Raw genomic sequence first — 26837 nt, forward strand, 5'->3', positions numbered from 1 at the left:
GACAACTGCTTACGTCGAAGCAATAATGGCGGTTCGTTTGCTTCGACGTATAAGCTCTGGACAGGAGATGTGCGATATGCTCCAATAGCGGTACGGAGAGCCAGATGATGGACAGGATCGAGCCAACGAAGTACACTGTCTCTGGCCGAATTGTATACCAGGGACCCGTAATCCAGTCTGGATCGTACAAGTGCACGATAGATGCGTAGTAGGGTGCATCGATCCGCACCCCAAGATGTTGAGGAAAGAGAGCGCAGAATATTTAGCCCTCTTGTGCACTTTGTGCGGAGTTGACGGATGTGATCCAGAAAGGTCAGCTTTTTATCGAATACGAGTCCCAAGAATTTTGTGTCCGCTGCTATTGGAATTACATTTTGTCCGAGCTTTAATTCAGGCTCAGGATGAAGATTACGCTTACGACAAAAGTGTACGCAAACGGTCTTCTCCGGCGAGAACCTGAAGCCATTAGCAAGAGCCCAGGAGTTGAGGCGATCAATAGCTTTCTGCAGTTGTCTTTCGATAACCCTCATGTTGCATGACTGACAAAATATGCTAAAGTCATCAACATAGAGGGCACAGTTTACAGTTGGAGGAAGTTGTTCTGTGATGGAATTCACTTTGATGGCAAAAAGCGTGACACTTAATACTGATCCTTGTGGTACTCCCTCCTCTTGGCTGAAGGAACGAGAGAGTGAGGATCCCACACGAACTTGGAAAGATCGATTGGCTAAAAAGTTTTTAATAAAAATGGGGAGTTGCCCCCTAAGGCCAAGGCTATGCAGATCTTTTAAGATGCCAAATCTCCAAGTTGTGTCATACGCTTTCTCCATGTCAAAGAACACCGACACCAAGTGTTCACGTTTTAGGAAAGCATCCCGGATGGATGCTTCCAATCTAATAAGATGGTCCAAAGTGGACCGGTTCCTTCGGAAGCCGCACTGTATGTTGGAGAGAAGGTCATTTGATTCTAAGTACCATATTAAACGAGAATTAACCATTCTCTCCAGGATTTTGCACAGACAGCTAGTCAGAGCAATAGGACGATAGTTGGTGGTGACTTTTGGATCCTTTCCTGGCTTAGGGAAGGCAAGAACGATTGCCTTTCTCCAGGAATCCGGAAACTGCCCTTCAGTAAAGATTCTGTTATACAGAAGGAGCAGACAATCCATAGATTTTGGTGAAAGATGTTTAATCATGTCATAATGGATGCCATCTGGTCCAACAGCACTTGCTTTGGAAAGAGCGAGGGCTCTTTTCAGTTCCTGAATAGTAAAATCCCCGTTGTAGGGATAGAGGCCCTTGGACTTAAAATTAAGTGCTTCTCTTTCCAGTTTATGTTTCAGGACCAGGAACTCTGGGGAGTACGAGGATGTTGCGGAGATGTTAGAGAATGTTTCCCCAAGAGCATTGGCTATTGCAGTTGGATCTGCAACAGCGCATCCATTATAATCTAAGATTGAAGAAGGGTGGGATGTATATTTTCCCTTCATTTTCCGGATTTTATCCCAGACTACCTTAGAGTTGGTAGACTGGTTAATAGATGATGTAAAACGGATCCACGATTCCTTTTGGCTCTGACGACGGATGTAGCGTGCTTTGGCTCGTGCACGTTTGAAGGCTATAAGGTTGTTCGTGGTAGGATATCGGCGAAATATCCCCCACGCTTTGTTTTGAGCCTTTTTTGCTGCTGTGCATTGTGAATTCCACCAAGGTTTGGGAAATGGTGGAAACCGGGCTGATGTTTTTGGGACAGCATTAGCAGCTGCGTGGACAATGATTTCTGTGATGTACGTTACTGCGTCATTGATAGGCTCCTGACTGACTGTACTGAGGTCAAAATTTGCCTGATGTTGGAAGGCATTCCAGTCAGCCTGATCAAACTTCCACCGTGGTAACCTAAAAGGAAGACACGGTCTCCCACTGTGTAACAAGGTTATCACAGGGAAGTGATCACTTCCGTATGGATTCTCCTCCACTTCCCAGGTGAGTGAAGGGAGTAGAGAAGGGGAGCAGATAGAGAGATCAATGGCAGAAAAAGTACGGGTAGGCATATGGAAGAAGGTGTTTGTTCCAGTATTTAGAAGGGAAAGGTCATTGTCATTGAGCATACGCTCTATGACTCGTCCCCTTCCGTTGATGTTAGCACTACCCCACAGGGTGTTATGTCCGTTAAAATCCCCGAGAAGTAAGAAAGGGGGAGGCAACTGCGTTACAAGATCATCAAGGTCTTCCTGGGAGATGTCAGTCCCAGGTGGCAAATAAATCGAGCAGACCGTTATTAAAAATCCCACTGTAAGGCGAATTGCAACAGCCTCTATGCTGGTTGTAATTAGCAAGGGCTGAACTGGGGTCTGATTACCCACAAGGATAGCCACTCCTCCATGAGCAGGACCATCCGCAATTCTATCCTTACGAAAGATTGTGATGTTATGCAGGGTGGGATCATCATTTGCCTTTAGATAAGTCTCCTGCAAGCAAAAGCAAACTGGCTCGTGCTTTTGCAGGAGGGCCTTGATGTCATCAGTATTTCGCCGGAATCCACGACAATTCCATTGTAGGAATTTAGCCATTATTTTGGCTTGGTGGGTCCATCAGGCGGCTTCCGAGGTGCTGAGGGCTTACTTTTATCAGTCTTGGCTTTGTCTTTTTTGGGGAAGAATGGACGATGTCCCGTGTCCATTTCTTCCTCCGCAAAGAGTTCCAAGACTGATTCATCCTGTACCTCCTTGTTCTCTACATCCATTCTTTCTGTTGTTACTTCAGGCTCTTTACCACTTGGTTTTGGTAGTGGTGGAGCACTAGGAGGTACGGATATAGGAGTGGCAACTGACTGTGTTTTTTTGGTGGGCTTTTGAGAACTCAATAAATAGCGTGCAATCGGGGTGAATGACTCTCTTGGTGGTATAGTCATCTCAGTTTGTGTCCCGATAGTGCTCTTAGCAGAAACCTTCTGGGCATATGAAGGTTTCCCGCTATTTACTGGTTGGATACGTTTTCTGGCCTCTGGGTAGGAAATATTCAGCTCTGTTTTTAGTTTTTGGATTTCTTTTTCGTCTTTCCACCGCTGGCATGCTCTTGAATAGGCGGGGTGCTCACCTTGGCAGTTAACACAGGCGGGTTTTGGAGCTGTACATTCCTTGCTCTCGTGGTCTTTAACACCACATCGAGCACAGGCAGGGTTACCACGACAAGATGTTTGTGAGTGGCCGTATTTTTGGCATCTAAAACACCGCAGTGGGTTTGGGATATAAATCCTCACTGGGCAGTTTAGATAACCTGCCTTGATGGAATTTGGAGGCCGTGGGGTGTTAAACGTGAGGATGAGAACTCGGGTAGGGACGAGATTCCCATCCTTCCGTATCGATATTCTCTTTACAGCTGTCACTCCTTGGTCTTTCAATTCAGAGCAGATCTCTTCTTCAGAAACATGAAGAAGGTCCCACTCTGATATGACACCACGTGAAGAATTTAGAGTTTTGTGAGGGGTTACGATGATAGGTATTCCCCCTATGGATGTAGCCTTTATGATTTTTTCCGCTTGCTTGGTGGTAGAAGCTTCGACCAAAAGGTCGCCAGAACGCAGTCTTTTTACAGATTTTGGTGAACCTGCCAACCCTTCTAATCCTTTCTGGATGAAGAAGGGTGACATCTTTCCAATGGACTGCTCTCCGGTGGAATGGAGAATGAGGAAAAGCGGTGTCACTAATGGTGGTGATTTATCCTCAGTTCTGGCTCGTTTTGCAGAGGTGTTATCTGCGTCATCATCTCGATTAGGTAGGGGCCTTGTTGGGGCCCCAGAAGAAAGGGGATTTGAATTACTCATGAGAGTAAAGAAAAATGTCTGATGCCTAAGTACCTCACCCACCACGGAGCCCTACGAGGGGGCGCCCACTCGTGAACTAGCAGGTACTGCGTACACGAATGGGACGCCGAGTTCGCTTAGAACACCATACCCACGTTACCAATAAGTCTTTATCCCGTCCCAGGACCATAGGGAGGGAGACTTATTGGAACGCAGTTGACCCTAGCAGTATAATACCACCCGCCGATTGATCCCAGTCGAGCCGGTCCGGGACCACCCGTCTCGTCGAAGCAGGGGCCAAAGTGGTGTATTAAGGCTGGGCCCCTCAACCACCAGGATCCCCCTTTCCGCTTCCACGGGTCGCGGCGCACGGCTGCACACGCCGGATTCCAATGATGTAACCCTGGAACCAAGGTATGGGCGTTGGATCCCAGTGATGCTAATCTGGAAAACCAGCAGCATCACTGGGAGGTCCCCTCACCACGTACAGGTGCCCACGTCGAGGGGCCTGTCGTGGCTGAGAGAATTTTCCAAACAAGAAAAATTTCTGAAGCATTCTATTGGGCAAACTGTAAGATTCCAACATTTAACCCATTTGAGCACCGACACTACATAAGCAAATGTAACATGACAGCCACTACTGTAAACAACTCATTACTATAACAAAACAGAAGCAAATGCTCCCCCCCCATTCTTCACTAATTTTATCATATACACCACTCTTAATGAAAATTTTTACTGCACTTATTTTTCCCATTAAACCCACCAGCCATCTCTTCACACCACAGCACTAATAAGCCTCCACTGTCATCTAATCCTTTACCGACCTCTTCTTTCAATAAAACCCCTCCAGTCCAAAACACATCACTAACAATCCAGTGACTGCAGACTCTTTAAAATTATCTCCACCTGAAAGCTTATTCAACGATCCTTTTTCTGTCACTTTACAGAAAAAATTATCAGTATGAATTATATGCATCTCTGCTACAGAGATGCATATAATTCATACATTATATGAATTATATGCATAGGAAATGGGACACAGGAAATATTTAATAATTAATCACCCAAAACAGGCAGTACATAAAACAGTTTTACAATCTACTGGTAAAAACAAGTAAATGTGCTTGCTCTCTCTCTCCCTCTCTCATGTTAAATTCTAACTTGTAAGTTCATGCAATAAATTTAATTTTTTATGAAATTTATAAGAATCATGCCTCAAACCACAAGAGCAGCAATTAAAAAATGGCTCAAAAGCATTAAAAATGCTTTGACTTGGGAGACAACTGTTGACAGTTCTGTTGACAAGTAGCACTAGTTGTGCTACTTGTTGTGGCCTTTTACAAGAAGTTATCTATAGTGTGACATGAACAAGTAACGGTGGTGCCATTGTGTGTGTTCATTGTAGAGAGTGCGACGATCTTACTTGCCAAGTCTGATGACCTTATATTAAGGCTAGAGGAACAAGATGATGTACAGGAAGAAATTAAACAGGACTCTTCAAGCACTCAGTCTCACAGTGCAACACTGCAGACTACACCCAAGCAACACAAGGCACAACAAGATCACTGAGAAAAGCTAGGGCATCAGCCCAGACCTAGGCCTGTAGTAATTTCATTGTGTCTGAGCCACAGCAATCAACAAGTCACCAACAATAGCTACATTCTTGGGGACAGTATGCTCTGTGAGAGTGCCCTGGTCTCAGAAAATGTACCTGTTTTCGGTGACTCCATCGTCACAGAAATAGGAACTATGCTTGGTAAAATGGATAGGTAGAAGAGAACAGGCTAAATCTGTGTGGGGCAAAAGTTAACAACAAAGAGCAGCTATCATATTTTACATGATGTAACTAATGATATTATGAGTAGGATGTCTAAGAATTTATTCAAAAAAGTACAAGGCAATACTGAGAAAAAGTCATGAGTTAGGACAGTGGTTTTGACCATTTTTTTAATAAAGGCACCCCTAAGTAATTTTATTTTGTGGCACCTCTACACGATTTTCTGCCTGTTAGATATGATTGTGTGTGTGTGTGTGTGTGTGTGTGTGTGTGTGTGTGTGTGTGTGTGTGTGTGTGTGTGTGTGTGTGTGTGTGTAATATTAAAAAAATGTTATATGACAGTTATTACAATAATATAACTGTCAAAAAAAAAAGGCAATTCTTACAGTTAAACTTGCCAGTCCTAAATTATGGCACACATTTGCTTGTCGTTGACGGAAATCGATTCGCTTCAAAACGTCTAATTTAATTTTCAAATTCAGTCTTTTTCTTACATTTACAGTCTTCGTACTGCTCCCAGACGTTGCTTTTTCATTCTTATCGGCCATTATTAACTCTTCGAAAATGTAACTGCGTTGGTTGCATTAATTAAGATACAATGTTCAAGTAAACTGTCCATTACGCACGATGTCTAATACTGTACTGAGTGATGACTAGACATCGGATAAATGTATATAACGCAAATATTACAAGCAATATACTTGGATCATTTTTTAAAATGTTAATCTCGGAATACGTAACAAGTCACTGTACTGCAATTAAATTAGCGTGCGAGAAAATTTCACTGAGCGTGGGAAACGTTTTAATGCAGTTTTGCTATTCATTTTCAAGCTATCGGCTCCATCAAATGAAACGATTTTTCGTTAAATATGCCAAAATCTGTAATGAGCATTATAGAGATCTGTGACAGCGTTTAGTCAGATACGGGTTATAATATAAGAACAGTGTTATAGCGAATCAGTGTAAAGCAAACCGCGTTATAACAGGGGCCTGCTGTATAGCATAAAAAGCAAATATTATTACTCCAATAGTGATTTAAAGCAGCAAATTAAAGACAAGGATGGACAGTTTCCACGGATTAGTTCAATTATGGCAATAGTTTTCAATCTTTTTTTAATAACAGCACTCCTAAGTAATTTATTTTATTTTGTGACACCCCTACTCAATTTTCTTCCTGTTAGATCTGATTCTCTCTCTCTGTATATATATAAAATATTAAAAAATATGTTATATGATAGTTATTACAATGACATAGCTAAAATTACAATTCATAATACAAATTACATATATACTGTATAATTTTATACTTTATATAGAGGTACTAAATAAACATCAATTATAGATCACCACAAAATTAAAAAGATACCGTACACCTTTTTATAATGAAATAAATATATAAATTTTAAAAAATATGTTTAAGTAACTTAAATCCAAATTACACGGCACCCCTGGAATATTGTTGCGGCACCCCTGTTGAAAACCACTGAATTAGGGTCTCATACAGAAGGGCATGGTGCAGAACTTCTGCTAACCTACTCCTGAGTATGGGATTCGAAGTACTTCAGATTTGAATATAATCTCTGTGAGGGCACTGCAGGGAACTTTGAGCTGCTGGAAAGTTCATCAGCAAATGACCTAGGCTCTTTACTGATGGATTACTTAGCATATGCTTAACAGTATGTTGTAAAGTTCATTCTTTCACAGAAATGAAAGAAGAAATTTGTAAAAAAAAAAAAAAAAAAAAAAAATGTTTTCAATCTTTTAGGATGAAAAAAAAGTCATGTTCTGTTTTGGTTGTCTCAGGTCTTGAGCTTGACAGTTCTTAACATGTTATCATCACCCCAGAGACTCACATCTGGTAAGTATGGGTTTGGCACACCCAGGGTCCTGAGCTGGATATCATCATTCTTTTCTTTCTTGGTGATTCCTTTCTTCTCTCTCTCTCTCAGGGTAACTTGGGAATATTTTTTGGCTGGTGCAGCATAAGCCTCAGGCTTCCTTGCACCATAACGGCTAATAGTAACAATAACAATAATCTTTGCTCCTTTCGACCTTGGAAGAATAGATTTCTTCTCCGAAATTTCCAGCCCCAGCTTGTGCAGTGCTGCTAGAATGACCAGTATTCCTTCCTGAAACTTGCAATTCATAGCAGTAAGTTTACTTTTAGTTAAGGTGAATAGGAGAACAACTTTTAAACACTGAATGACAGCTGCAGCCAGCTTTAAGAAGATGCTCGATATCTAACAAACAGAGAATCACCTTATCACTAATGCTTGACAGCTGAGACTTTCAGGTTTCTGCATAACTTTGAGAGCTGATAGTTTCACCTCTACATATAAAATGGTATAGCAGCAGTACTTGTGAGTCAAATAACAGCATAACCTCTTCAGTGTTTTGACCACTTTAAAATTTTTCGAGATTGGTAATGACTGATGTTTCCGCTGCATGCGGCACTAATTGCTCTCTGATTTCACCACATCACACCACAGTCACATCATGCAATCCAAGAAGTCATTTATGTCCTCTTTGATACCTGCCAAGAAATATTTTGTGATATGCAAGCTTATCTTGGATGAGGATCATCCTCCAGGGTTTTTCTTCCTTTAGTATAATGATTTGCCTATTTGCTCAATCACAGGCATGATGTGAAGTTGTCAACTTACACCACACCATATGCTGGCAAATTTCTGGTGGAAAGAACAGCAAGAAACTGATTAATACTACACTGTGCTAGCCCAGACTGCAAATAAACACCATTACTATCTCTGATGCGGTGCATCACTCCATGAGCACACCTACCATGTCTAGTAGTTTAATTGAAACATTAGTATTGATCCCAAAATTTATACCAATGGCAGCACGTAAATTTCAGTTTCATTTGCTTTGGTCTCAAAATTCACAAGGAAAAATTAATAATACAACAAAGGGAGAAAATTCTCTGATTCTCAACATCTTATAAAAGCAAATAAATCTGTTACAAAATAACATCACAATCATAAATGGTTCATTATGAAGTTTTTTTTTTGCTTTTTTTCAAAAAAAAATTTAACAATATTTACTGTGATATACATATTTATGATTTAAATATCTATATCACAATAGTTTTTACACTCACTCTCAAATGCACTCAAAATTAATTATGCTTCTAAATACCTGTTAGAATGAGTACAAAGAAGAACTCTTGTTTCATCATCAGCTAATATTAGCTTTATGGTCTGGGCTAAAGTGAAGGTTTTCCCTGTTCCAAATGGTCCAATGATTAAAATGGGTGGTAATCTGATATCCAAAGAGGTTGTAATTGCAACAACAGCTTCCTTTTGTTTGGGGTTCATCCTTGAGTCAATATTAATATTCCACTGCCTATTTAAGAAAAAAAAATTAAATTAAATTAAAATAAAAAAATAACAGAGAGAGAGAGAGAGAGAGAGAGAGAGAGAGTGAGTGCATGCACTGTAAAAAGCCCAAAATCCAGTAAATACTATGATTTACGAATCTGTATTGGTATAAACTGAAACACAAAATTTTATCACAGCATTTTGGTAAAAGTCCTAATAAATTCTGTTTATTATGATTCAGTTTTTTTTAAATGTTAATATATATATATATGCATACTTATATTTGGATTAAATTTCAATTGGTTAGATCAATATTCAAATTTACATTTTGTTTCCTAAATTTGTTTATTTGACTTATTGAGGGTGATGGCTTTAGTTTAGTTTAGAATTTAGTTTATTTTCTTTCTGTGTTCAGATGATATTGGGACATCTGTTGTTACCTGCTTGGATAGTGATGAACAACTAAAATCTGATTGTCTTTCTTACTTAATTAACATACCACAGGCTGACCTCAATTAACGCGATTAATTCGTCCCACGAGCGCATCGCACAAAACGGAAACACGTTAATCGAATATCATAATCAATAGGAAAAATTATAATTGGTACTTGACCTTCAGGAATGTCCATAAACAATTTTAAAAATACCTTTTAAATAACTTTTTAACTGCATACCGTGTAAAAGATAATGAAAATAATTATGGAATTAAATGTTTATTGCATAAAACTAGCGGTTCCCAAACTGTGCGCCTCAGAATATTTTAAAATTTCGAGGGAAACACAGTGATACTTGACATCTGTTGGTCACTACGCGAACTACTAGCTCGAGGTAGTTCACAGTTTCAACATTTCTTATTAAGAACTTAATCCAGCGTTGCCAATTTAGCGGTTTTCCCGCTAGTTTTAGCGGAATTGCTTCAGGTTTCACGGATTAAAATATGTAATAGCGGATAGCGGAAAAAATATAAATGTAAAAATTTTAAATATATTCAGCATTTTATATATTTTGGCAATGTAATATTTAAATTAAGAAATATTTATTTAACAATATAAATATTTCATAATTGAAACGTTTTATTGATATACATCATAACATAGAAGGGATATCTTATTTCATAGTTTTTTGTTTTTTTTTTTTATAAAGCAAAGAATCAGTTTTATATTATTCAGTGATTCCTCTGAGGGGAACCCCAACAATTTCAATACGAAGTTAAACTCGTGGTCAAACGACATGACTGTTGGCTCATAGCTTTAATTGTTGAATCAAATCGAATTTGTGTTCCTATTAGTCGTCCTCTATTATATTTTTTTTTTGAAAAATGCTGGTTCATCAATTTCAACAGGTATTCCATTTTCTGAAATCCCCCCTAGCTAACTATCTGAATCAATTATTCATATCATGCAGATCTACCTCAGATCTTTGCATTTTTCAATAACAGTGTTTTTATTGATATTTAAATCAAGAGCAATGTGATCTTGAGACCAATTTTGGGACCAAAAGTAAATAAATAATAAATTTTTAAATAACAATAATCTACTATCATCAAAAAATGATATATATCTAATACTCTTTGTTTTACGGCATGGTTTCTTACAACCACATCTAAACATATCAGTTTTACATTTACTTTTGGTAAACAGCATTTCAAGATTGCAAACTTCACAAAAAGCTGCATTTTGCGAAATATGATTTTTCGCCAACCAAGAAATCAAGTGATTAATATTGCCACTGCATAAATTCATCAATTCCATTACGGTAGTTGTTATTTTTGACTTCTTCCTCAGAATAAACTGTATTTGATATGCAATTTGGAAGTTTTTGTATGAACATAATGTAGGGATCTTAAAAAATTTTTTATGGCACTCATTAATAGGATTTAACCCAAATGAAAATTTAAAAAGTTGGTTAAGTATTAAAAATAATGGATTTTGAGCATGCGGCTAGCGGGAAGTATTATTAAGAGTTGGCAACACTGATTAAGTTGTTTGGACCTAACTTCTTAATAAATGGAACTGTTAGGTATTTTTTTTTGGTCTAGATGGCCGTGAAAAAATTACTGAGACACCACAGGTGCGGTGACCTGAGAAAGTTCGGGAACCTCTGACATAAAACACACAATGAAGAAACAATTTGTTATGGAAATATTTGAACAGGGTTGACTTTCTCTTTTCATCAATCAATTTCCAACAACCGACAACAATCTTCTCTGGGCCCTGGCAAAATAAATATCACAGAGAACCTCAAACCTTTCTCTACGATACAAAAGATTTCATATAGTTTGTTATCTCCTTCACGGTTACATTTTCATCTGGCTCATTTAAAAATTAGAATTTTTAAATGCAAGTCTGCATTGGCTTTATTAGCAGGAGACAAACAAGTAACACGTCTTCTTCTGAAGGTTAAGGGAACACACTGAGGCAGGTAGCAGACAAACATTTGTTTATTGCCCGTCTGACATGCGGTAAGCTTAATGAAAGATTCAAATCTTTTTTAACTATCACATAAAAAAAAAAAAAAAAAAAAAGATCATGTTAACTGGAAATGTGCATCGTGTAAAGTGAAAAGGGGTAAAATTTTTTCCAAATAGCGGTAACTGAAAAACACGTTAATCGAATTCACGTTACGCCTGGCTGTATAATAATGTACTCAGAAGCCTATGGCAGATATAAGCTAGTCTGTAATCAGGTCACAAAGGAGGTTAGGCAGGCGAAGGCAGATTACGAGAAATTCTTGGCAAAAGATGCTAAGAAAAACAGTAAGGATTTCTTTACTTATATAAACTCTAGAAGGAAGGGGATGAATCTGATTGGTCCACTTGACATCGATGGTTTGACTGTTGATGAACCTGCTCAGATAGCAAACAAACTGAATGAATGTTTTGCATCTACATTCACATATGAGGAATTATTAAGGTTTGAAAATGCCAGAAAGTTATCAAATTGTAAGCAGAGTGCTTAATGATTTTGTAATAACTGAGAGCAAAATGGAGGAGAAATTGTTGAAGTTAAACATAAGAAAAGCACCTGGGGTGGATGGGATCTATCCAGTTATAGATTTAAAGGAGGAGGCAAAGCAACTAAGCAAACCCTTAGCCATAATTATGAGAGCATCCTTGGACACAGGGGAGGTTCCCACAGACTGGAGATGTGTAAATGTATCCCCAATTCACAAAGGGGGGATTGAAGGGTGGCACGAGTAATTACAGACCAGTTAGTTTAACTTCTGTTCCAGGTAAAATAATGGAGTCACTGGTTAAAGATGCATTGCAGGATCATCTAGACAAGACTAGATGATCCTGCAATGACTAGATGATTTTCAATGCTGATGGGATTCTTCCTCTTGCTCAGAATAATCACCTGAGAGGGCATAAATTCAAATTGAGGAAAGACAGATGTAGGATAGATGTGCGGAAATTTGCCTTTAGCCAGCGGGTGGTTGGTAGGTGGAACAGATTTCCATCCCTTGTCGTGGAAGTTGATAGCCTAAATAAGTTTAAGGCTCAGCTGGACAAGTATTTCGAACGAACAGAGGGGTGAAGTGGAAGTGGTTATTTTTATTTATTTATGTTACTTTTTTTTTTTTTTTTTTTTTTTTGGCTGATGCTGCATAAGCTTGCTTTCTTGCATCAAATGCCTCTACTAATGCTAATGCTAAAGACTGCAGCAATAATTCAGACACAGCATGGGTTTGTTAAGGTAAAGTCTTGTCTGACAAATTTGATAGGATATTATGATGTGGTTACAAAGGAACTGGATGCAAAAAATAATTTTGATATCATATATTTGGATTTCAGGAAAGCTTTTGACACTGTTGCGCATGGAAGACTACTTTACAAATTGGAGCAGAATGGTATTAAGGGTAAGTTGCTACGATGGATAAAAGGATGGTTAAGTGGGAGAAGACAGAGGGTGGTAATCAATGGGTGCTGCTCTTCGTGGACTAATATTATTAGTGGAGTCCCACAGGGTTCAGTGTTGGGTCAACTGTTGTTTTGTATATTTATCAATGATATTGATGAAGGTATATCAGGCTTAATGCCCAAAGTTGCAGATGATGCAAAGGTTGGTAGGGTTGTTAATAACAGTAATAGCAGTATGCTACTGCAACAGGATCTAGAAAATTTAGGCAGATGGGCTGAGAAGTGGCAACTGAAGTTTAACATTGACACATGCAAAGTAATGCATATGGGTAGCAGTAACCCAAGAGAAATGTATCAACTGTATGGTACTATACTCAAGGAGGTGGAAAATGAAAAAGACCTGGGGTAATTGTGCAATCAGATATGAAGTTCTCTGACAGCGCAGACTGTCTGCCACAGAAGGTCATGGAGTTTTTTCAATGATATATAGGAATTTTGCTAGCAGAGACAAGGAGATGATTAGCCCTTTGTAGAAGGCAATGGTCAGGCCACATCTTGAGTACTGTGTACAGGTCTGGAGGCCTCATTTTAGGAAGGATGTAGAGTTGCTAGAACGAGTACAGAGAAGGGCAACAAGATTGGTGAAAGGAACAAAGGGATGCTCTTATGAAGAAAGGCTTAAGTTCTGCAAGTTGCTGCATCTGGAAACTAGGCACCTGCAAGGTGATCTGATTTAGTGTATAAGGCCTTGAATTGTTTGAGCAGGCTCAATGCTAATGGGATACTTTCGCTTGCTCAGATTGAAAAACTGAGGGGGAGATAGATTCAAATTGAGGAAAGAGAGTTGTAGAATATGTGTGTGGAGGTTTGCCTTTAGCCAGTAGGTAGTTGATCGCTGGAACAGACTTCCATCCGTTGTTGTGGAAGTTGATAGCATAAATAAATTTAAGGCTGAACTAGACAAACATGTGGAGTGACCCGGATGGGTGAAATGGGAAGTTTTTTTTGGCTTATGCTGTATAAGCTTGCTTTCTTGCATCATATGCCTCAATTAATGCTAAATACATGGGCTATGTTAGGGTAACTAAAAAGAATAAGAATAGGCACATGTATACTTGCATGTACAACAATGCTAGACGTATAGTAAATAAATTTGATTAATTTGAAGTGCTAGTCAACACATTGGAACATGACAGTGCAATGTTGAGTCAGTTTGGTGTGTCATAAGAACTGGGAAAACAAAAATGAGAATAGGAGTGTGTTATAGGCCAAATAACTCTGATGAGTACAACAGGCAACTTTGCAGAGAAATAGAATGGAGTAAATTAGATTGTGTTGTAATGGGGGATTTTAACTTCACAGATATTGACTGGAACTTGGGGGTTGGTCAATAACACACTATCAAGCTTTTGTTGATTTATTGGATGATTGTTTTTTTCAGCAACATGTTCGACAGGCAACCAGAGAATCTAATACTCTTCATCTGGTTACCATCAGTTATTATTTGTGCATTAAGAATTTGCAGATAAAGGATCTAGACAAACATTTGGAGTGTCTGGATGGGCAAAATGGGAAGGGTTTTTTTTTTTTTTTTTTTTTTGGCTAATGCTGTATAAGCTTGTTTTCTTGTATCATATGCATCAAAATGTTCCATTTAGCATTAAAATGACAAGTGGTGAAACCATTATACTGTCAGGGAGAATACACTAGATCTCAGTTAAATAGCTTTAATACTATCTACATCAATAAAATTCTTAAAGAATGGAAACAAACAATTAACAATGGAATACAGTTGAACAGCAGTGATAAAATCCATACTACATTATATGCGGATGATCAAGTTATAACTGCAAAATCCGAATTTTGACAGCTGCAAATGAACTTAATAAAATAGGTAAAAAGTACAAGATGAAAATCTCCACCTCAAAAACAAAATCAATGGGATTATGTGGAAAAAACATACAAAGAGTCAAAATTGTTAATGATGATAAAATGATAGAACAAATATCTGACTTCACCTATTTGGGAAATCTAATATCAAATGAAGGGAAAAACAGCCACACTAAACTACAAAAATATAATAAAATGAATGGAACGATTAAACACCACTTCGGAAAACAAATGTTGTTGTTGTTGTTATTCAGGAGCATTAGCAACTAAGGCCATATTGCTCCGGGGATGTGCGGTGGTCATTCCCTGACCTTTCCGCATCCTCCGTATTTGGTGGTGACGGGCTCGAACCCCGGTCTAATCAAGAAGTGTGTGCTACACACTGGTGCTCCTTCCCACCTGGCTACGGAGGCGCCTCGGAAAACAAATGACAACTGAAACAAAATTACGACTGCACAACATCACTTCAAAACCAGCCCTCTTCTACAGCTGTGAGACTTGGGTCATAAATAAGAATGATGCACACAAATTAGAAGCAGTACAAATGAGGATTTTTAAGACCATTAATAGGATTTACAAGACTAGACCACCAAAGAAATTTAGATATCCGCAACATAGTAAATGACATAAAACGGTATCAGGACCAACATCTCTCTTGCCTGAACAAACCTTCAGGCAAGAGAGATGTTGGTCGACCAAGAAAACGATGGTGAGATCAAGACCACCTCCAAGAGCTACAATGGAACAAGTCTTAAAAGACCTAAGCCGGACCTAGTTCATGATGATGATGAGCATTAAAATGACAAGTGGTGAAACCACTATACTGTCAGGGAGAACACACTAGATCTCAGTTAAATAGCTGTAATACTAGCTGATAGGATAGGTGTGCTAAAAGTAAAGATGATATTCTGCATGGGAAAAAGTTTACAGTCTTTCCAGATCATTCTTTATTTGGCATGGATGCCTTTTTAATCTTACAATTCTTGGAACAGTTTATCAGGTCTCACTCTGAAAGGATTCTCTTTGGGGTATTTAGCACAGAATGTGGGATAATGATGCTAGCAATCAGAGCTGTGCCAAGCCATTTTAGTACCTTAGGCAAGAATGAAAAATTGCACCCTCCCCTAAAATATTAAAAAAAAAAAAAATAAGACTTGTTTAAAATACATTTCTGGTATTAATTTTAATAAAAAATTAAAATTGAGCCTATAAAAATGACAACCATGGTGGCACTCCAGATAGCACTGGAGCACAGAGCTCGGTATCTGTACAGTGGTGCGACAAACGGACTGGAATAATCAAAATATGAAAACGAAAACGCTAGCAATTATTTAATCTTTCTTTTGGTGCCCCTTTCAGCTTTTAACCTGAGGCAAGACCCTAATTTGCCTCATCCTCTGCACGGTTCTGCCCTGCTATCAATGGTTTGAATCTTTAACAAAGTCTCAAGTTGCTTACAGTTTCAATAAGTTGCCAGATCTAAATATTTTTTATCATTTTTGGGTAAACCTCTTCCTGCATTTTCTAAACATCTCTAGATAAGGAGAGCAGAGAGAGTAAAAGATTTATTTGCAAGGAAACTGAAAACAAGTAAAGATCAACATTCTTTTCCAGTATAATTGCAAGTAACCTTTTTTATTTGATTGTGGAGTCATGGTCAGTTTCATTTATGTAAGGGTATGATGAGTGCCTAGGAAAAAGTGGAGGGGGGTAACAACCAGTAACCCCCTCCAAGTGAACAGAAAAGCAAGATAGCAGTATGTTGCAAGTAGTCAACAGTAAGGTTACTAGTAGAATTAAATTTATGAGAACAAGAACTTATACTAGGGAAAAAAAAACTAGTCATATCCTACTAGATAAACTATTGCCTAGCAGCCAGGATCAATATATCAGGGTGTCTCAAAAACTACAAAAATCTGCAATGGAAACAGGCAAACCACATACAGAGGATAAGCCATCCATGCAACAAGCTTTGGGAGGACAGAGAGATCTTAAAAGATGTAGGGCAAGGCAGAAGGTCAAAGAGCTCACAAAATGCTGGGAAAAAAAAAAAAAAAAAAAAAAATCATACAAGCCGGATGCCTTATTCAAAAAAAAAAATTGGTAGTTGGTATAAAAGCTTATAGATGGTCCTGCCATCCAATTCTAAATGCTTCCCATTTAACACATCTTTAAGTAAATTATATATCAATAAACTGTGTTACTTATACTGATGTGAGGTTTAGTTGCTGATTCATAAAGCATTAAAAATTGATGATGATAATAAGATAATGAGTATTTTTTTCTATTGCTGTGCAAAACAGTTATCAAATAAATGCACAAAAGTATTGCTAATGTGTCAGTTACCAACCTTCAAGTTCCAGTGTACATGTGTCCTCCATTATAAGACATTGCTATTTATTGGTCCACTCTATTTGTCTGTATAGCTGATTGTTATACACATCACAGTCATCAGGCTTATAACACACAAACTCCTACTCTTTAACCAGTTCTTATGTCATAACACTTTGCATTAGCACTAGCCATCTATATATACTGGATACACTGCTTTAGATTTTATAGGTTTTTAATTAAAAGCACAATCTTCTGTGCTGACTGTCCTTTCTGTACATGGTGTAATGTATTTGCTTGCTGATATACTTGCATGTACACTAATGTTAGTAAATAAATGTAGTGCATAGTAAATAGTGCATAGTAAATAAATTTGATGAATTTGAAATACTGGTTAAGTCATCAAGTGTAGACATAGTAGGGATACCAGATACGTGGTTTCCCTTATGTCTGAACAAAACAACGTATGTGGTATCCTGGAAATGTCCACACTTGATAACTTAATCAGTACTTCAAATTCATCAAATTTATTTACTATACACCTAACATTAGTGTACATGAAAGTATACATGCACCTGTTCTTATTCAGCAAGCAAATGCATGGGCTGTGTTACCCTACCACAGATCATATATTTGCATGTTCCATGAGCATCCCTATCAGGCCTTGAATTTCCAGACACCTTGCTTTTCAGAATGCTGCATATTACAATAGAAGTAGTGCAAAAAAAATCACACCTCTACCTGTGGCTGTTGTTAAGGTATTATTTTGTGTATATCCTCAAGCTAGCAGTTTTCTGACTTACCTAACACTGCCTTGACATCAGTTTTTTTCTATTCCCATAGAAACAGTCTCTTCTGTTAACAATGGAACAGAAAAATTCTGTCCCATTAGTTTTGCACAATCTCTCAAGGCCCAAACTCATTGTCAAGGTTCTTTTTATGTACTCCTACTACTGTGTCTGGGCAGAATTGCAGTCACTTTCAAATTTAATCCTAGTGCATGACTATTTTTCAACATTGCCCTGTACTGGTTAATTAAGTCCTCAGATCTCTTACCCTTGATATGATTAGTTAACAAACACGACACTATTAACTTTCATCCCTTAAAAGATATCTGCTCTACAATGTCAACAATTTTTGCCCCCTATTCCACTTATCCTTTTTTGCACAATATATTTCTCATTTCCCTGACAGTAGAGTCAATGGCAATAACTACCTTCTGTGGTACCAGTGCATTTTATCTTTGGGATTACTACTGTGTTGTCTAATGAATGAGTGTAAGCTCTGTTACTGAGATGGGCAGCTGAGAGCTTGATTGGCCTCATTTTTAATTCCTTCAAGGCATTCACAGTGTTCTTCAACTCTCATTTTAGGAAGGAACAATGCATCTGCATTGTTCATTTTGTTTCTTTATTTCTTTTCTCTGTTTCTTCGTGGGTTGTTTGATTTCATTATCACCCCTGACCTCCAAGATCATCAAACAAAACATTATCAGAATCGTCCACATATGGTGATTTTTAATTTTTGTATACCACTGATGATGTCACATGATAAAATTTTCTATTAGGAACAATAATAAACTTGGCTGATCTGCTATCTTCAAATGTTTATACAGTTCATTGTTTATTTGAAAGCCAACAAATTACAGAACCTATCTGCAGGGATAGGTGCCCTCCTAGCAGCTCTAAAATTATCAAACACAGTACACAGACTGCATAAAGTTTGTGCATAGTTGACACAAGCTATTAGTGATGAATGAACAAGGTTATGGACTACAATCTAGCACAATAAACAGAGTTAAAGTATTATCCTTAATGCTAATGTTTTTCTAAAATATAAAAGCAAAGATTTCTAGGTAATAAAGGTTATTTCCCATGCGTTTAATAAAATTTGGTCCTGCATCTTCCTGTTTGGCATAATATCTTTTTCTTCCAAAAGGTTACATTCAACAACAATATTTCTAACCCTTTTCATATTTTAACTGGTATACACTGTAGAGTGAAATTTCTCTATAACTTTGATATTCAGCTTTATGAATTTTTAAATATTAGTATAATTACAATTAGGTTTGGCCCAAATTTCTGAACTCTTCCTCTGGTAAGTGTCATCTAACTAATATTACAAAATCCGCCCCACCAGCATCTGTCCCCTATTCATCACATTTGGCACATCACATCTAATTTCATCTGTACAGCTTCCTCTGCATAGTTAATACTTTCCTACTTCAATAACAGAAATATTGAAAATTTCTCCAATTTCAATTCCCCCCCCCCCCTCCTTCTTCAGTGACGTCCTTGGTTGCTTCACTTAGCAAATCATCGAATATTTACTCCATACTTCTAAAATATCCTTTGCCATTATCATTTTTGATTATTTCAGCAACTGCTATTCTAAGATTTTTAACTAAATACTTAAATTTTCCGCCTTCCTGATTTTTGTTTTCTATATCTTATTATTTTTCTTTTAATACAGTAAGGAGATATTAGATTTATTTCTGAAAAATTTCTTACAATATATTTTATTTTCTCTAACTATCTCTTAATTTCTTGGCTCCATATTGCAGTGTTCTGAATTTACTATCTTTATAGGCCTTCTCCTCATATTCCTCTTTTGCAGTTTCCACTCAGTTCTCTTAAATTTTTGCCCTTTCGTTATCAAAACGTATATTACCATCAGAAATGTCATTTAACTTTTTGGCAAGAAGGTTTTTAAAATTAATGACTGTCAGCAAATCTGAAAACTTTTGAATTCTCATCCAATTTAACACTTATTATTTTTACCTCTTTTTTATGTTAATTATCATATTTAATTTGCACCATGCAAGATATGGTAACTTCCAATCTAAATTGCTCCATATATATACTTTTATCTTTATAGTCATTTTTTGTAATGTTTTATTCAAATTATGCTTTTCTTGTATCTGTTATGCACCCTCTGTGTAAACTTGTGGCTATGATTATTTATGCTGAAATAGTGTGTTTTTAATTTAGAGGGTATGGCACGAGAAAAATTTTACAGAAAGGATGAAAACAATAAGTATACCTTCAAAGTCATTCAGTAGCCCTATTCATTAAATACTCACGTTAGTAAGAGCGTATGGACAGGGAAGCCTGATGAGTGACCTACTGTTTGCCTTTATTACAGTAACCTTTTACCATTATTGTTAGTTTGACCTTTCATTAAAAAGATTCTAAAAATTTCTTTGCAGATGTAATTATGATTTTCTATACAATATTCTTTCTTTGTCATTAGTTTCTACTGTTCTTTCTAAGATACACCCCCAGGGGCTCAACATCTGGTGAGAATGGGCTTGGCACACCCAGGGTCCTGAGCTGGATATCATCATTCCTCCCTCTCTCTCTCTCTCTCTCTCTCTCTCTCTCTCTCTCTCTCAGGGTAATAGGGAAATTTTTTTTTTTTGGCTGGTGCAGCATAAGCCTCAGGCTTCCTTGCACCTTATGGCTAATAATGATAATAATATTAATATTATTATTAAAGAACTCCTCTATTTCATATTTTTTAAACATTCAACTAGGCCATATGAACAGACAAGTTTCATCAGCCAACAATACCTTAAATTTTGTTCCCCATAACTTAACTGAATAACTACTCTTTTGATCACATATTAACCTAGTTCTTCTGCTATTATATTTTGCATTTAAGATTATAAAGTTGATGGCACCTACCTACATATTTCGTAAAATCATCACATTTTTACACATCTCTATGCAATTTTTTAATCAGACAACCCTTTGTCAGTCATATACAAATATATGAAAAACTGTTTCTTTAGCTTGCTGTTAGTAATTATTTGCTCTCTGTGTAAACCAAAGTGCACAAGATTCAAATCTGAGTACATATTCACTCCCCATTAGCAAGTATATTCCACATAACTGCATGAATGCTACAACATTTCTAGGTGCAATGCCCACTCACTGCTCATATTTTATATCATTTTTTAATGTGCTAAGAGAAGGGCATCACATGGCTGTTCTTATGAATTAATGTATGAAATGTGGCACATTTAAATGCTACCTAAGAAACTCATTTATTCATTGTTATAAATATTAAGAATTGTCATGCTCAAATGGAAAACATTCTTATTTCACCAAAAATGAAGGATTTTGACAAAAAGTTAATGAAGGTTAACATTAATCATTGTATTTATAAAAGCTGATGATTCTATTAATGCAATGTCTGATTTGCAAGACAACTGAACCTGTATGGTTCTGCCTTTCCTGAACAATCATTGTTCAAGTCATGTTTTCTGCGGAACAATTTCTCTTTCAAGAAGCCCTTTCTATCTTATTAGATAGTCACATGGGCTCAGATGTGTCAAAAAATACCAGCACTTTTCTTCCTAAGATATTAAAGAACTTTATTTCATATTTTCTAAACATTCAACTAAACTATATAAACAGGAAAATATCATCAGCGAACAATCTATCTTAAATTTTGTTCCCCATAACTCTACTCAATAACTAATATTTTGATCTCATATCAACCTAGTTCTTCTGCTATTCCATCTTGCTATTTAAGATTATAATGTTGATGGCACCTACCTATATCATTTGTAAAATCATCCCAACTGTGATTTGTAAAATGATAAGACAATAAGTGAGGGCCACTGACCATGTGGGTAACCCAGTCCTCACATGGTCAGTGATCCCTCTGTGACTACTTTTCTCATGGAGCTGATGGGAGGTCCTCTTTCTAAAGCTACACATTCTGCTTATTCACAGTTCCATAAAAATGAAAATAGGATTCATCTGAAAAAACCATGTTTTTCATCCCTCTGCCCATGCTACATGAAATATTCTCTGCTTATTATTTTTTGAAAGTTTATATTGCACTGTAATCTGGTATGGGAATATTTTCAAATCTAACTGAAGCATTTGTTGAACAGAACACTGAGATATTCCAAGTTCATGAACTGCATTTTTTGTTGACTATTGTGGACTGCACTGCATTACAACCCATGTTTCAGCATTTTCTGTAAAATGAATGCTGGCCATTTCAAACTTTTGGGATATTTCTTGCAGGTGCCTAATGAGCTTCAAAAAAGTTTAAAATATTTGTGTAACAGTTATCCAACGAATTGTTATCCAAAAATTGTTATCCAATGAATTTTACTGTGAACAAGGTATTTACAATAACTTTGAAACTTCTACAAAACAGAACTGATTAACAACTGGTAACATTTCTGGATTCCCTGTTGAATCCTGTCAGCAGGCCTAAGAACGAATAAAGAAACAATGAAAGACACAACTAACTATACAGAGAAGAAAACTATTTATATTTCACTACAAACTAGTTTTTTGCCCTGTATTTAGGTTTACATTTAATAAATAGCTTTGCACCCTGTACAGTTATGTCTTTCATTCACTCATTATTTGTCCTTAGGTCTCATGCTAGAATTCAACATTAAATGTCACCAACTATTAGCCCACCAGAGAATACTTTTTGAAATGTCATGATGCATGTGGGGATTGAGCCAATCCCTAATTTTAAACTCTTATATTGCAGCCATCATTTTCTTCTCACCGATTACCAATATGGCCTTTAAACACAAAATATCAGTTTCATATAAACCCCAGGGGGGCTCACATTGGTGAGTATGGGCTTGGAACATCCAGGGTCCTGAGCTGGATATCATCATTCTTCTCTTTCTTGGTGATTCCCTTCTACTTCTCTCTCTCTCTCTCTGGCGCCTCCGTAGCCAGGTGGGCAGAAACGGCAGTGCGTAGCACACGCTTCTTGATTAGACCAGGGTTCGAGCCCGTGACCACCAAATACGGAGGAAGCGGAAAGGTCAAGGAATAACCACCGCAAATCCTCGGAGCAATATGGCCTTAGTTGCTAATGCTCCTAAAAACCAAATAACAACAACAACAACTCTCTCTCTCTCTCTCTCAGAGTAATTCACGGTGAAAATTTTTTTTGGCAGGTGCAGCATAAGCCACATGCTTCCTTGCACCATATGGCTAATAATAATAATAATAAAAATATTATTAACAGCTTTAAAAAAAAAAACAGAAGTGGATTTCTAGCTATTTTTACACCTCAACTTTAAAAGTAAAGGCGGAAAAAATAAACACAACTCTTTCTCACTGAATTTCAATTTGCCTCTAATTGACTGGAGTAAATGGGAAGGAAACTCGACATGGGGTACAAAATTTTTAAATCAATTAGATGACTTATTTGTATCAACATGTCAGGAAAAGTACTAGAGAAAAGAATATCCTAGACCTCATCATCACACATGAATCAGATGACATAACAGGGCTGACAGTAGAGGAACCAGTAGCAGGAAGTGATCACGGAGTTCTACGGTGGATGATGACGAGAGAGGTAGCAGAAGTAAAAGGCAAAGGAATGGGTTTTAATTTCAGAAAAGGAAATTACGATGCCTTAAGGTATTACATGGCCTCTATTAACTGGGTAGATATCGCGCAGAGAATGAATACAATTGAACTGTGGTACGCTTTTAAAACATTAATCACAGATGCCTTGAATGTGTATATACCATTAAAAAAATACTCCACGAGAAGTGTTCCAAGTTGGATGAATAGTGAAGTTGCCACATTACTTGAGCAGAAAAAGGTGGCATGGAAAGGTTACAAAGCAATAAAAAGTACTGAAGCCTATAACAGCTACAAGGTGATGTGTAATAGAGCCACAGAAAAGGTTCGACAGGCAAAGGCAGTTTACGAGAAATCACTAGCAAACAGAGCAAAGAGGGGGGGGGATAAAGAATTCTTCACATATATAAATGCCAAGAAAGCAGGACAAACCAGATCGGACCTTTACGTAAGGGAAAGGAGATAGTAATAAATACACCAGCTGCCGTTGCAGATGAACTCAACAGTTATTTTGCATTGATATTTACAAATGAAAAGCCTTTTGTGGCAAAGGGAAATTGTGGGAGCGAAGTTAAAAAATATGTAATTAATGATATTGAAATTTGTAAATCATCAATATCATTAATTACATATTTAAAAAAATATGTAATTAATGATATTGATATTGTAATTAATGAAAAAACCTTCGCGCCTACAGACCAGTAAGGCTCCTGGAGTTGATGGAATATACCCTATAATCTTAAGAGAGGCGGCAAGCGAGTGCATTGAACCATTGAGGCTAATTATGCGAGCATCACTAGACTCTGGGGAGATTCCCTTGGATTGGAAAAGAGCAAATGTATCTCCCATACATAAGGGTGGCTCTAAAAGTGCAGTTGGAAATTATCGACCTGTCAGTCTGACTTCAGTAGTAGGGAAAATCATGGAGGCAATGATCAAGGGTGGAATTCAGGGTCATTTGGATCGAATTGAAATTCTCAAGGATACTCGGCATGGTATTGTAAAGGGAAAATCATGTTTAACAAATCTAGTTCACTATTTCGAAAGGGTCACTCACGAGCTGGATTTAGGGAATAATTTCGACATTGTTTATTTAGATTTCAGCAAAGCTTTTGACTCAGTCCCACATGAGCGGTTGCTTTATAAGCTGGAACAGGTTGGAATCACTGGGAAAATCCTTAGTTGGATAGAAGGATGGCTTCAGGGCAGGAGGCAGAGGGTTGTGATAAATGGCTATTCCTCAGATTGGGTTGATGTAAGAAGTGGGGTTCCCCAAGGATCAGTATTAGGACCACTGTTGTTTTTAATTTTCATAAACGACACTGATGAAGGGATAGAGGGCATGATGTCTAAATTTGCAGATGATGTTAAAATTGGTAGAGTAGTTAATGATCACTGTCAAGCTGAGCTTCTTCAGAGAGACCTAGATAGACTTCAGGAATGGTCAGAAAAATGGCAGCTGTACTTTAATCCAACAAAGTGTAAGGTATTACACCTGGTTATTGTTATTTGGTTTTTAGGAGCATTAGCAACTAAGGCCATATATTACACCTGGGAAACAGTAATCCCAAAAAAACTTATTCACTTGGTGGAGTTCAACTAAATCTAGTACTGGAGGAAAGGGACTTGGGTGTTAAGATACGGTCAGACATGAAATTCTCTGAGCATTGTAAACAGGTTGCAAGGAAGGCCCATGGTGTCCTATCGATGATCTATCGAACTTTTGCAAGTAGAGATAGGGACGTGATAATCCCATTATATAAGGCTTATGTTAGACCACACTTGGAATACTGTGTTCAAGTATGGAGACCGCACCTAAAGAAAGACATCGAGCTTCTTGAAAGGGTGCAAAGAAGGGTAACTCGCCTGGTGAGATCGGCAAAAGGGCGTCCTTATGAAAAAAAGACTTCGAATATGTGGGTTGCAGAGTCTGGAAACTAGACACCTCAGAGGAGATTTGATGGAGGTGTTTAAGGCTCTGAGAGGCATCAGTAAAATGAATGAGGACAAAATTTTCAAGATTATAAATGATGCTAGAACTAGGGGACATAAATTCAAGTTACGGGGGGGAAATGTTTAGATTGGACTGCAGGAAGTTCTATTTTAGCCAGCAAGTTATAAATTACTGGAATAAGTTGCCTTCATGGGTGGTAGAGACCGACAGTTTGGGGAAATTCAAAAATCATCTGGATAGTACTTTCGGGTAAGGGAAGCGCATAGGGTGATAGGTTTAATTTCCTTTTTATTTATTTTTTATTTTATTTTTTTTATTTATTAATTATTATTATTTAGTTATTTATTTATTTATTTATTTTTTGTTTTTATCATTGTTTTGTTAGGATTTCTTTTTTTTTTTTTTGGCTGGTGCAGCATAAGCCATAGGCTTTCTTGCACCATGAGGCCGTTACTAATACTAATTTCCTCTTGTTAATAAAGAAGGGTATAGTCTTTCAGATCAAATATCATATTTATCATTCATTTTGCAAAAAAATTAAATGAAAATTTAAAATTCATAGCTGAAATATATTTTTAAGAACTTTTTTTGTAAAGTCACCCAAATTTTGTTTTAATAAAATTAACAAGCACTCTTTCGGTGGAATGCCTTATGAAGGAGGATCTCTTAAATAAACATATCAGTGAGATTGTAAAAAAGAGATGCTTCAAACAGGATAAACAAATAGTCAGATATCCTCTGCCAAAGGATGGCAGTTATAGAGCCAAGACACTTTTCATGCATGGCATGTCACAACTGTTACGATACTACTGGCTCTTCAAAAATTAAGAGTTACAAAATAATGGTTTCTTTCAAAGTTACCAGGATTAATCAAAATAATGTGTCGATTATTTCTGAAAACAGCAGGAGATAATGGGAGGGTATTATTACCAAAAACTTTATCACAGTTTTACTTTAAGATACCTAGGATACATCGGGCTAGGGCAATTTTTTCCCTCTTTCTTTCTTTTTTTTTTTTTTTTTTTTCAAATACTCTAAATATCTTAGGGATTGCTCAGTCCCCACTGACCTCTACAGCAGGTTAAGTAGACCTAATGTATGGGAATTTAAATTTATTGTAATACATTATGTGCATCTGAAATAAAACTCACTTACAGAATTTTTTTTTTCATCACTTATGTCATCACGGTAATAATTATGAAATAATGATGATAACAAGCCTGTAATGAAGTATTTTATTTATTTTTTATCACATTTCTCATTTAATTTTGACCACATTTTTCTGTCATAACAGCAAGCAAAAATTAATGAGGATCTCTAGGGGGTTGGGATAATTAATGGCTTATACGAGAAAAAATGCATTAAAATATGGAGGGACTGACTGGTAAAATATTTAAGCTTGAAGTAGCCCCAGTGACTACTTCAAGCTTAAATATTTCACAGCAAAATTTTCTTGAAGACTTTTGGGAGGGATACAGAAGAATAAAGATCAAGTTTCTTTTTTGGCTTATCTAGATAAGCCAA

General features: G+C 37.1%; 1 protein-coding gene across 1 annotated transcript in view; it reads right to left on the reverse strand.

Annotated features, from left to right (window-relative positions):
• Helz (Helicase with zinc finger) overlaps positions 1 to 26837 on the reverse strand; it is a 509821-nt gene that overhangs the window by 231067 nt on the left and 251917 nt on the right. The window contains exon 9 of the mRNA XM_090378353.1: positions 8736 to 8942. Coding sequence (XP_090234479.1) covers positions 8736 to 8942 — 207 coding nt within the window. The remainder of the gene's footprint in view (positions 1 to 8735; positions 8943 to 26837) is intronic.

Source organism: Mastigoproctus giganteus, chromosome 7 (genome assembly GCF_048544385.1).
Source record: "Mastigoproctus giganteus isolate SK-2022 chromosome 7, ASM4854438v1, whole genome shotgun sequence".
Classification (NCBI taxonomy): Eukaryota; Metazoa; Arthropoda; class Arachnida; order Uropygi; family Thelyphonidae; genus Mastigoproctus; species Mastigoproctus giganteus.